Source organism: Rhea americana, unplaced genomic scaffold, assembly GCF_003343005.1.
Source record: "Rhea americana isolate MKP2758 unplaced genomic scaffold, rheAme1 scaffold_125, whole genome shotgun sequence".
Taxonomy (NCBI): domain Eukaryota; kingdom Metazoa; phylum Chordata; class Aves; order Rheiformes; family Rheidae; genus Rhea; species Rhea americana.
The window spans coordinates 2678727-2691603 of record NW_028185317.1 but is presented as its reverse complement, the minus strand read 5'-3'; the positions used below and the strand labels follow the sequence as shown (position 1 = coordinate 2691603).

Below are 12877 nucleotides of genomic sequence, written 5' to 3'. Positions count from 1 at the left end.
AAAAAAAAAAAAAAACTTTGCCAGTTTTCCTTAAATACTTTAAAAACACTGATGCATGTATTTATAATAAACCTACTTTAAGAATAGCAAAATTTACCCTAAAAAATAAGATGCAAGCCTACTAAGAAACCTAAGGTCATGATTTGGGAACCTGTGAAATACTGTCAATAGTTACTGTAACCCATATATTAAGCAACAAATGATCAAACCTCTGAAATTATCCTGACATTGAGTTATCCTTCCTTAAATTGTGTGTGTAGAGGTAGGAGTGTTTTTATATATAGATAGAGGAGAACTTCAACAGCTCTTTGTTTTATAGGTTCTCATGCGACAAGGATATGATGCTGCTTGTGACATATGGAGCTTGGGTGTTCTTCTTTACACAATGTTGGCAGGGTGAGAAATATTTCTTAAATTTTTTTCATGTGTTTATGTAAAATTCCAGCATGCTGCATGAATCCATGCATTTATTAAAATTATAAGATACTGAGTCATTGATTTGGATGTGGAATGACAGATGCTGAAGAGGAAGAGGAACTTTTTAATTTATAAGTGTAGGCATATATTAGGCTTAGCTAGCATGTAAGTTCAAGGCATCTCTCTTCTGTAATATGTGACCAGGGGATGCCAAAGCCTCTCCCTAAGTGTAGGGAAGAAAATATGCAGTGGCTTTTTTCTTTCTCGTTCTGTCTTTTGTCCTCCCCATCCCAGTTCCCATGTTGTCCACCTTCCTGTATCTCTCTTCATGGGCTTGACCTACAGCCCTCTTACAAGAACCACTGTCTGTGATCTCTAAACACTTAGGCCTTGGTTATCCACTTAAGCTCTACTAAACTCTCGCTAATCACTGTAAGACACWTAAATAATTTATACCTTTATCAATCTGCCACTAAGTTCTGTTCTATACAACAGAAAAATTACCAGACCTTTTGTCTTATAGATAAATACAATTCACTTGAAACTGTTCTTCCTGATTGTATTGTACTTTTCCATGTAAAATCACTACCACCATTATAGTTTTGCCATGAAAATTCAGTTTTCTGCATGACTCAGTTCCAAACATGCAGATGTTAAGAGGCATACTGAAGCAGTATACTGCCTGCACACTTGAGGAACCCTGACTGAACAAAAGGTATGACAGATCAAAAGTATGGCAGAGAGATGGTCCAGCATGTATTCAGATCTTTCCTTTTTGTTCCCTGTTAAGTTCATCTGCTGAAGTACTAGAATTAAACTAGTTGAGATTAGCAAAGGTTTAGGAACTATGATTGTTCTTTGTTCTATGCAGAGCTTTCAAAGTACTTGCATACAATGTACTGAGCTTTATTATTGCTGTCACACTAATTTGAAATCTGAAGGGTCTTATAATGTAACTAGTGTGAGTAAGGTTTGGTGGGATTTTTTTGCCTTCTTTTTTAATAGTTAATTTGAACTTGGTACTAGCCTATGACCACRGGAGATACCAAGACATCATAATACTTTCAACATTGCTAAAATGTATATTTAAGTCATTAAGATAGGTTTTCAGTTTTGCCAATTTAATTCTTTTGTCTTCACAGAAGGATTTGTAGAAAATCACCTGAATTTACAGGAAATTCTTTAAATTATTAAAAGCGTCCCAAACCAACAGCATTGTGGTTTATACCTCCCGAACTCAATTAGTTAAAAACAAACAAGAATATTTTCTTGTAATTTTTCCCAAATGAGACTGATGCATGTGCATGTCTATTGTGCTCATTCTCTCTAATTAAATGCACATGCATGTGTGTAACCTCAAATGCTGAATTGCTCTGACTTTACTAGGTCATCTTGTTAGAGTACTGTCCTAGGTTTGTATTGCTTTATGTACCCTGGCAATCTAGTGTAACTTTTGTTTATATATCACTTCCATTTGTTTGATGTTCTTTGCTAGTTAGAATGCATTATTATAATAGTATTAACTTAAAACATCTTTCTAGTTTGCCTCCAAGTTTATTCTATCTGAATAACCACAATTATGGAGAAAAAATAATAAAGTTTGAAAGATGAAAAGTTGATGATAGAAGTATTTATAAGTACGTAGTGGCTTTTTGTCAGCAGTAAGATATCTAGGCAGAATGATTTATGAGATTTTTACCTACTTGTTTTTGTTCTTTATAATGTGAATTTTGTTTCTCTCTCTTTCTCTCTCGGTCTTCTCTTTTAACAGCTATACTCCGTTTGCCAATGGTCCTAATGATACTCCTGAGGAGATACTGGTACGGATAGGCAGTGGAAAATTCTCTTTAAGTGGAGGCAACTGGGATACTGTTTCAGATGCAGCAAAGGTGTAAATGTGTTTTTTTTTCCTTGTATTTTCATAGAATTCAAATTAATATACACTTAACTTTATAAAATAGCCTAATCTAACACAGCCGTTTACTACTGTTATCTGCAAACCTCACTGCAGTAGAGGTAATCAAGTCCAATTTCCTGCTCAAAGCAGGGCCAGCTGTGAGATCAGACCTCATTGCTCAGGACTTTATCCRATCAGATTTTGAAGGCCTTCAGGGATGGAGACTGTACAGACTAGCTGGGCAACCTTTTCCTGTGTTTGACTGTCCTAATGATGAGAGGGATTTTCCTAATTTCAGGCTGGAATATCTTTGCTTTAATTTGTGTCCTCTGTCTCTAGTCCTTCAACTGTGCTGACCAARGGAAGATAACTACTTCCCTCAGTCTACTTGCTGTGCTTCAGCCCAAGATGCTATCAGCATCAGAAGGTTTCTTCCTTCTCAAGTGCAGGGCCCTGCACTTGTCCTAGTTAAACTTCATAAGGCTCCYGTTGGCCCATTCCTGCAGCCTGTCCAGGTCCCTTTGAATGACAACCCTGCCTTTGAATGTCAGCTACTGCTCCCTTRTTTGGTGTCGTCTGCAAACTTGATGAGTGCACTCTGCCTCTTCCTGGTCAATGATAAAGATTTTAAATAGGACAAGTCCCAACATAGGCCTTTCTGTTCATTAGGGGTTTATTATTCATTGCTTTTTTTTTTAACTGCAAAGCCAGGTGTTTTGGGGTTCCTGACAAATCCTGTCAGTGAATGACAGATTTTTACAATTTGTTAGGACTGATAGTTAACCAGTTTTCTATTAAATACATGCTTTTTTTTTTTTTTTGTAGTACATTCTTTTTAAACATTTCAGCACTAAATTTAGGTGCTTTACCGTATGTCTATTTTGGTGTTACTACTTTCAGCAAATAGACAAATACTTTAATCAAATATATCTAAATATATCTAGATTTTTTTTTGCCACAAATTTTGATCACCCTGGTTATGCTGTTATCCTTTTGTTTAAAGATTGTACCGCACATCAATTACTGTGTGTTTTCTGGGTTTGATGTTGGCCTGGTTTGCAGGTATCTTAGTCACTGACTCTAGCTTTATAAATATGTTRTCATTAATAGTAAATCTTTTCCTGATCCTCTGAAACTGTTGATATTTGCTCATTTCAGTGAGTGATTCTGAATACTTATTGACTGATTCTGTCTTGGCACAAATAATTCATTTCTATTTATCTATGAAAGCTTAACTTTTACATAATAGAACGGGGATATTCTGTCAGCTTGTTCACTTTTTGTTTTCCTTCAAGCTATTTCTGTTTTTATTCTGTGCCCTTCCTATACATCTCTCCTATTGGCCAATATTGAAATTAATAGCTTACTACTAATGCTTCTAAGTAGGCAACAACAAGTATTAATTTCTGTTTGTTTTTATTGTTCATTTACCTTCTTGAAGGAAAAAATCTTCAATAGTGTATCACTATGTGAATTAGATTTGCACTATATAGTCCTACAACAGCAAGTGTGCAGCAGGAATGAGGAGGACTATTTGCAAGTAATAACTTTCTTCCATAAAATATTTCTACTGAATTTTAATGATCAGGATTTCTAACCTAGTATCAGGCTAGATGGTATCAATTTTTTAAAGATGGTATCCATTATAAACAAACAGAAATATGAAGCACAAACAACAGTAAGCCTCTTCACAATAAAGGCCTGCTCTGTTAAACCGTTTGRATAGTACGACACATTGTTTTCAGACTTCTGCAGTGTCAAGGCACAGAATGATCCACTTTATCCGTTGATTTTGTATGTGTGTTTGCATTGTGTTAAAGCCTGCCCCAAAGGCTATTTTTTCATTATTGACCGTAATCAATGTTTTAAAACCCAAGGTAAGATTATTTTAACTGAATAATTTGTATATTTTCACTTTTATCTAGGACTTGTTATCCCATATGCTTCATGTAGATCCCCATCAGAGGTATACAGCAGAGCAAGTATTAAAACATTCATGGATAGCCTGTAGGGATCAGTTGCCGCATTATCAGCTAAACAGGCAAGATGCACCACATCTAGTAAAGGTAAAACAACCCAGTTTTTTCCCCCACACCCTCCTCTTGCTACTTAAGAATTTAATTTCCAGTTGAGGAAAGATGCCCTCTCTGCCCTCTCCCACCCTCTGGTAATTAACATTGCCAAATTACCGTTCTGATTTCAGTTGGGTGTAATACTGTTCTTAGCTTTCTGCCTGAAGTTGTAAATGTGGATTAGTGAGGAAGGAAGATGTTACAAAGAACACTTACATAGCACTAGGTAATTTCTGTTAAGGGATGCATCTATTTTCATGTAATTACTTTGTCTGARGTTGTTCTTTATGTAGTTGCATTGATGCTAGAGGATTAATAGACTGATGTTCACTTCCTTATAATGCAGAGGAAACTCTTATAAACTGAGTAGAAATAAATATGAAGTAGGCCTGCTTAACTGATAAACTATTTCCTTGCTTAAAGAAGTTTCTTTTGCCTTAACTTTGTGGGATTGGAGTCTTGCTAGGTCGTGAAGAAAAGTACAAGTAGTATGGATAGTAGCTGTTCTTCTTGAAGTTCCTCCAGCTTATTTATCCTCAAGATCCTTGTTGCTATCTAATGCCAGAATAACCAACTGGTGCTGCCAAAAATTCTTCTGTGTGACTTMAAAAGACTGTTGCATTCTCTTGGGTGCAGCCATGGTCAGAGTGATCAGTGCGTTTGCAGTCTCTATATTCAGTATTGTGACTAATAAGAATTAAGTTTAATCACAGCTCAAATGTAGGCTGTTTTTCATTAATCCCTCAGTAAATTTAATTAAATTTGTTTCTATTGTAGTCAGTCCTTCCTGGGATTGGTCCTTCCAGTCACAGACAGTGGATAGGGAGATAACTCAACATGCAGTGAATGGGGTCACGTTTGAAGCTACACGCAGAACTCATTTCTTGAAATTAGTTTTCTGTTCACTTATACATACATACTCATTTGGGTTACATAAGCTGAAAAATTATTGGTGACAGATTTTTTTCCTCCTGCGTGAAAGGGAAAAGATTTCACTGTTTTTTCTGTTTTCAAAGATTAAAGTAGCTCAGGCAGGAGAACTTGATAAAGTTACCTGAAACTGAGAGTTCTGCAGGTCTCCAGGTGTTCTTATTCAAGAAATCATTTGGGATTTGAGTCTAGTGACTGTCTRGTATCATGTTTTTGTCACAGTGAATTCTTCAGTTTTGTTGGATTCAAAAACAAGGACCTGTGATAGCTAGTATGATTTCTGACATGTTCRTAAGTCAGGACCTGAATATGCAGTTAAGTGGCTGATTTTCATAAATTGATGCTAATATTGTTTAAAGATACTAATTTTCACCTGTGTTAAGTTTATTGCTACAGCTAAGGTATGTGAAAGAAATATGGAGGGAATAAAAAGGAATAGTAGACACCCATGCTTAAAAACCTGAAGGATTCAGCAGTAAATGTTTTTTTTTCAAAACAGACCTTATAGAAAATATTTCTGACTTGTCATAAGTTTTGTGTTTTCTCTTAAAGTTCATTAAGAATGTAATACTCTGTTGCTTTATTTCCTGATAAAATGATTTTTACAGCCTGTATGTATTTTATTGTTCTCTAGGGAGCCATGGCTGCCACATATTCTGCACTGAATCACAAGACATTTCAGCCAGTGTTAGAGCCTGTTGCAGCCTCAAGTTTAGCTCAGCGACGGAGCATGAAAAAGCTAACATCAACAGACTTATAGATCCACTGGGACACCTTAGCAAACAGAAGCGAGGGAAAAATCCAATAAGTGGCTCTATTTTGCCTGACCTGTGATCAAAAGGCACCTATGGTTTCCTGCTACACTACTTGAATTCTGTAAAAGTCMTTTTTTTAAAAAGAAAAAAATCCACAGGTTCATATTGTGTTGTTTTACAGGCTGTATCTGTTAAATTAATTTAACCATCAGGTACACCATAATGAATTTCTCTACACTGTCCTTGGAGATCTGTTGCAAATATTATTTTTCATTCTGTATAGTTCTGCTGGGTTCATAAAAAAAGGTTTAGGGGACCGTTGCCAATGACCAAGTTGTACATAAAAAAGTGTCGGTGTAAGGTTTTTTCTTTCTACCTTTAGACCCTACTGTGATAGACAAGTTCTTTATTTTGTAATTGGGCACTTAATTCATTCGACTTAATAGCAATGAACCAGGTAAATGAATTATGAAAAGCTGACCAATGTGGTGTGCCAGTGTTAAATGCATTAGTGCTAATTTGGGAGGTCTGTGTTTGCATGGTGCCAATAACTGATAAGTTTATGTGAAAATATAAACAAAAAGGATGTGTAATTTTTTGCACTTTAACCTATAAACTTAATTTAATCACTTATGACCCAGAGGAAATACTGGTTAACAAATGGTCTCATATAAGAAAATACACATTTCTAGCAGTTATCATGAATGGTACTGTGTTCTGCACTGAGCTGGAAAAAGGTGTGTGTGTGTGTGTGTGTGTGTAAATTGTCAAAATTAAGGATCTAAATAATATTGATACCACTTCAAGACAACACAGTGCAACTCAGTATGTTTTGTTAATTATATTGCCTGTCCATTTGTACAATGACCCTGTTACTGCTACCTTGGCAGTCATTTCTACTGACTATATCCAATATTAATTTTGGTCGGCATGTGAGGCAAACTGACACTTTATTATAGCAAACTTGGCACATGGATTTTATTTTTTATTTATTTGATTTTTATAGAACACTGCTTCTATCAGAATCTCYAGCGGCATGTACAAATGTTACAGAACATAAATGCAAAATCCTATTTGCCTAACTGTAGGGGTAGCTTGGGAAAATAAATAAGACTTGCAGTATGCCCAGTTAAGGGAATTCTGACCAGAGAGATTTCACAGTTCTGGGCAAGTTGATGAAAATATCCTGTTACCAGCACATACACACTCTCTCTCTCTGGTGTGTTAGGGCTTTAGCTGTTTCTAAAGGCTGTGTTAGAGAAAGCGAATCTCAGGGCCAGAATCATCTTGGGGTTTTCTGACCCAAAACCAGTGGTGACTTGCATCTGCTAGACTGGAAACTAGTACATTCAGAGATAGTGAGCTTAAAATAAAACATTTTCACAAGTTTTAGACATTACTGTACAAGTGTACTGGTATAGTAGGATGATGCACATTTAAAATATTAGGTAAGTATATTAGTGACCAACAGTTAGATTGTGAACAGTTAGAGAATCCAAGTGACCAAAAATCAAATGTAGTTCAGATTGATTTGCCGTCATTGAATTTCTGTCCTAAATCCCTTTTGTAGCCAATTATAAAAAAATCTGTGATGCTATAACTTTGCATTTTAAGACAGGAAAAAAAAATAAAGCTTTCAGGAGAATTCTGGCCTAACTACCAAGAGCAGCAACACATTCGGATCTTAAAATGCAGAGGATGCTGGCTGGCTTTGCTTATACCTGTGAAGTACTTGATGGCATTGGAAGTACTATTAGATGAGCTGCTTTCTTTTATTGTGGTGAGGGAAGATGGAAATTATCTGGCCAAATAGTTAGGTATGGATATATATAGATTTGAGACTTAACATAGCAAAAATAGGTGTGCTATTTGTATCATGCAGAACATACCCCATACTAAATTTCCTGAGTGTTCAATAGGTGTTGGAAGCTTTAGGGGCCATTTTGTGCCTAATTTTGAGGTGCCTGTTTGAAATGCTTGAAAGTTTGAACACAGCTGCTACATAGCTTATTGTTCAATATGAAATCTGCCTCTTCCATAGTTGACTCATCCTTCTGCTCATCACTAGAGACCTTTGTGTGCAAGAACGTGTGTAAACCTCTTATCGGTGGCCTGTCGTAATAATTTTATTTGTAAATTTGGAAATGCCAAAAGAATTTGAATTCTCCCCCCTCCAAAAAAAAAAAAGAAAAGAAAAAAAGAAAAAAAAAAGTTGAAATGTTGGAAATAGAGCCCTTGTTCAATGCATGATGCAGGTTGAAACATTAGAAAAAATTGGATCGGGGCTATAGGTGATGCAAGGAGTAGAACACAACATCTTAGTGAATGAAACTTGAGTAGTCTTCAGCTTTCCCATAAAGTAACAGCTGGTCTTTAATGGCTTTATTTGTGAATCATTTAAATGTTTCCATTGGTATTTTCTTTTAGCTTGCTCAGAGGCACCGTGTTATGAGCACCTTAGAAGCATTTTGCACAAAAGCACTTGTAAGCATCTCAAGATACTTAAGTTCTTCTCGGTGTGCAAAACAGAGAGGTGGTAAGAGGAAAAATGCACAAACAGGATTGTTAGCACAGAATTCAAAACATCTTCTGTAGTTATCCCTGTTCTTTTATATCATTACTAGTCTCTGAGTGGTACTCCTGGAACAAAATTAAGGTTTTGGTGACTGCAACATTATGAGGTTTTGTCTTATCCCAAGGAAAACATATGGTCAAACATCTTTGTTTTGTGTGAAAAGACCAGTGTACCTGGTATGCCAATCTTACTGCTTAACTTTGGGGAAAAGGTTTGTTTGCTGTAAGTATTTCAGCATGTCGGTCTTGGAATGTTTTGGACATACAGGAATACAGAAGAGTTCTACCATCATTTGCAGACTACTGTTGCTTTAGTGTTTAATGATCATCTCATTCATATTTCTTTCAGAATTCCATTCATATTTTTCATCTTTCTTTTCAAACGTAGATTTTGTTCAGTCAGGTAGTTATATTAAAAGTAGCATGATCTGCTCCTGAGTAATCAGTTAAGCACTTGAAACGGCATTACATTTATTTGAATGGGCTCTTTCCTGGAGCAAAAGGTTAGTATAATTTGTATCATTTTGTTATGGTTACTGCTTATCTTTATGGTTAAAGATTCCAAACTAGTTGCTATTTTATTATAATAGTAATTTTAAATGTAAGAATGATTTTTTTTTTTTAGAGATTTGCAAAGAAATTGGATTGACATACTCCTTATTTAGAGGATTTGCCAGAGAACTAATTACTGTTTTAAACGATCTAATGTTTTGGGTATGGTCTCTACTACTAGCAGCAAAACGGCTTCTATTCTGATAAATTTTGGTAATGTCCATGGCAAAAAATTTGCTAGTTCTCAAGTTCACATAGAGCCTGATACAGCTCTCACTAGAGTGTGAAGAGATTCCCACTGACATCAACTGTGGCTGGAGCAGGCAGCTGACACTTTTGATTGTTCTACCCTGTGGATACCAGTTATGTTCACTTTTTTCAGTAAAAAAGTAAAGAACTCTACTGTATTCCTGTATTATATTCAAAAGCTGTGCAGTGGCATCAGCAGCAGCCAACGGTGCTTAATGAAGAGTGTCTGTATCAGAGAGCGTTAGCATGGGCAGGATGATTTAAGCCACTGTTTTGTGGCTTTTGCGATTTGAATGCAGTTGCCAGTGGTTSTGTGTTTTTTACATTATGCTTAAAAGTAGTAAATTCTTTTTGACCACATCAAAAGGCTAAGGTGTAGGTGCTCTAAGCATACTGTCTGAGGCCTGTGTTGTTGTATGGCTAAAATAGTTGCTTGCTTTTAGAGAAAGCATCCAAAACTTCACCTAGGTCAGTTTTGTCAAATTAAATCTTCCATGTTTTAATTATTTTCCATAGCTTAAACTTTGTGTATTTTGAAGAAACTGATCAAAATATCAAAAAGTTAAAATTATTTCTGGCAAATTTTAACAATTGGAAATTGTTTGCAGTATACTTATACACAGGTCACTTACAGTGGCAGATTGCTACGTCTAGTACTCTTTTCTCTGTCCTCAAATATTAAAATGAAAAGTTAGGATAGCTTGCAAGGGTGGAGTTTAAATGAATTACATAATACCATAGTAATTACCCAGATTTGTATCAATGAATTTAGGCTAAGACATCAATGCAAATACGGGGTTTTATGTATTTCAGTAGCACTTAGTTTTTCAGTCCTATCCAGAATTAAGTGTGCAAATACTTGTGCAAGGGAAAGGAGGATGGAAGGAACAGATTTTTCTTAAAGTTTTCAGAAAGTGTCTTAACCCATTAGGTAGGATAAAGTCCTTATGTAATGCCATGGGAGCGTGCTCTATTAAAAAAAAAAATCCAGAACTGCTCTTTGAAAATTTATTCATAAATTTTCTTGAGTATATATTGATATCTATTGGTAACATGCATATGCCATTATTGCTAACATACCATCCTTCTGCATTAATGCCTCTTTAGTTGAGTACATTCTGAATACAGTAATGTCCTTATTTTAGTGTATTTTTTTTCCAAACACTTATGCCCCCGCATTATTTCCTTGTTAATTCTGATAAACCTGCATTTTCCTTTGGGACTGGAAGGATGAATACAAATTAAGRAAAAACCTGTGTGTAACTAAACCTGAGCTGAATGTTACTGTAACTTATTTAAGTAGAAGTCCCCTCAGAGTAATCAATTACTGGCTTCCTTGAGGTTTTTATTTCCTAAACATGAGCAAATTTTCTCATAAAAATTCTAGTTTTGAAACCTTTAGAGGATCTTTATATGCTGATTGGTTACGTCTCTTAATAATTAAGATTTGGGAAATAACTTACTAACAATAGGAGGGTTGAATAATTAACATTGAATCCTGGCTTGTTTGGGAGTGTGCGTGTGTTTGCGTGAACTGAAAAAATGCTCAAGGTGGATCTCCTTTGCAGGACAAAGTGTTCCTATTTTGTGTCTTTTGCATTAGGTTTTATGAGCAGCATTTGCTAATTAATTGCATTCTCGTAATATCCCAAGCACTTTGGCATTCTTGCACTGATACTCTGATTAGAGCTCAAACTATTCTGGCACGTGACTGGCTATAAATCTCAATATATGAAAGGGCATTAACTGAAACCAGTGTGCAATGGATTACATGCTCTCTGAGGTACTTCAAAGATGAAACTATACAAAGGGTCCCCGGTAACAGATATTGTAACTGTCATTTCTTTCTCTAAGCATATTGTGGATTTTGTATCATACTGTATTTATTTCATTAATTTTAAAAAATGTTTTCTTTAAAGCTCTGTATATATTGACATTAAAGTTTGCATTGTACTACGTTCTCTTCTTCTTGTAAGGCTGACTCTAGTAGTGCATTGTACGGTATGGTATGTTGTCCTTTGCACTGTGCTGCTAAAGATACTATTGCCTTGAATTACGACATGCCAAAGAGAACCTCAAAATTGTATTTATTTTTGTTAAACTTTGTGAATAATGATAAAGGTACAGTTTTAAATAGCTGGCAGTTCCTTGAGAACTAGAATAAAAAGGTTGCAAATTCATAATATTTTATAATTAACAAACTGATCATTTGATTTGGAAATTCAACAACTTTTTTTTTAAAAAAAAAATTAATATAAAAACATTGAGCAGACATTCCTTAATTAGAATATACTGTGAATTGCATTATATGGTAAACCTTACCAAAAGTCTCTCAGATACATCAGAGCTGTTTATAAATTTATATTCCCAGTCAAGTGTTTCATGCCACACTTTCAATAAACCATACATTCACTGATAGGATTGATGTATTACTTCAGGGTGGGATGATCTGCCTGCTGTATGCTTTTTCAGGTATTCATGCAGCTTTGACTTACTGTCGACGAACAAATTCCCTGCCAAGGTCCAGGTACTTCTTTCAGGCATGAGAGTAAACCCGTTGGRAGCGGTGACTTGCCCAGGCGCTGGACGCGACACGCGTGCGAGCTTCCCCGTCCCCTGCGCGAGCGGGCGCTGCAGAAGCAGGTCTTGGTATCCGGGTGCCTGAGCGTCTCAAAATACAGTTAATAATCCCCATTATGGGACAAGAATGTGAAATGCTTGSATATACGGCTGTTTAAACAGTGGTACATGGTTTTTAGAGCGCTTCTGCGGGGTTTTAGTCTCGCTGTTCGTATTCAAAGCGGGTCTGGGTGCCTTCTCCGGAGGCCGTATCGTTCCGAACGCGTTTTCCAGGACTCTGCGAAGTGACGCCGCTCCCTCTAGTGCTCGCAGACCGTGTTTGCTCGTGCGAGGCGCTTTTAAAGCGCGCCCTGGCCTGTCCGGCGGCCGGAGCCCCGCGGCTCCGGAGGGACCGGAGCGACTCCTCCGCGCTCGTGCGGATCGCCGCGGAGGGGGGCGGCGAGGCCCCGGGGTGGCCRCGGCGGGAGGACGGCACGATGCGGTTGTCCAAGCTCCGTCCGCTGTTGTCTGAATTTCTGTTCGTCTCCGGCTGGTGGCAGCTCTGCGTTGGCGTGACGGATGTCTGCTTCGGCCGAGGATCGCGACGCAGCGGCTGCCGGAGCCGGCTGAAAACGGCCCGACGCCGACGTGCGTGCRAGGTAAGTGCCGCGTTAGTGCCCGGCGGAGCAGGAGGTACGACGTCCTGGGACACGCACGTGGGCTGAAACACAAGAGCAAACTCGGGAAGCGGGCACGCTGGCCGCGGCAGTGCTCCTCAGTTGTTTTCCCTTTCCTGACTGCTCGYGCTTGTCTGTGTGCCTTAGTTTCAGGTGCCCCGAGACAAGGCTTCACRGGGCTTAATAAAGAACTTT

At 37.3% G+C, this 12877-nt stretch overlaps 1 protein-coding gene across 1 annotated transcript in view; it reads left to right on the top strand.

Annotated features, from left to right (window-relative positions):
* Positions 1-11862, top strand: part of RPS6KA6 (ribosomal protein S6 kinase A6) — a 45504-nt gene extending 33642 nt beyond the window's left edge. Inside the window, exons 20-23 of the mRNA XM_085325984.1 lie at positions 320-396; positions 2189-2306; positions 4240-4380; positions 5951-11862. Coding sequence (XP_085182110.1) covers positions 320-396; positions 2189-2306; positions 4240-4380; positions 5951-6076 — 462 coding nt within the window. The 3' untranslated portion in view covers positions 6077-11862. The remainder of the gene's footprint in view (positions 1-319; positions 397-2188; positions 2307-4239; positions 4381-5950) is intronic.
* The last annotated feature ends 1015 nt before the right edge of the window (positions 11863-12877 follow it).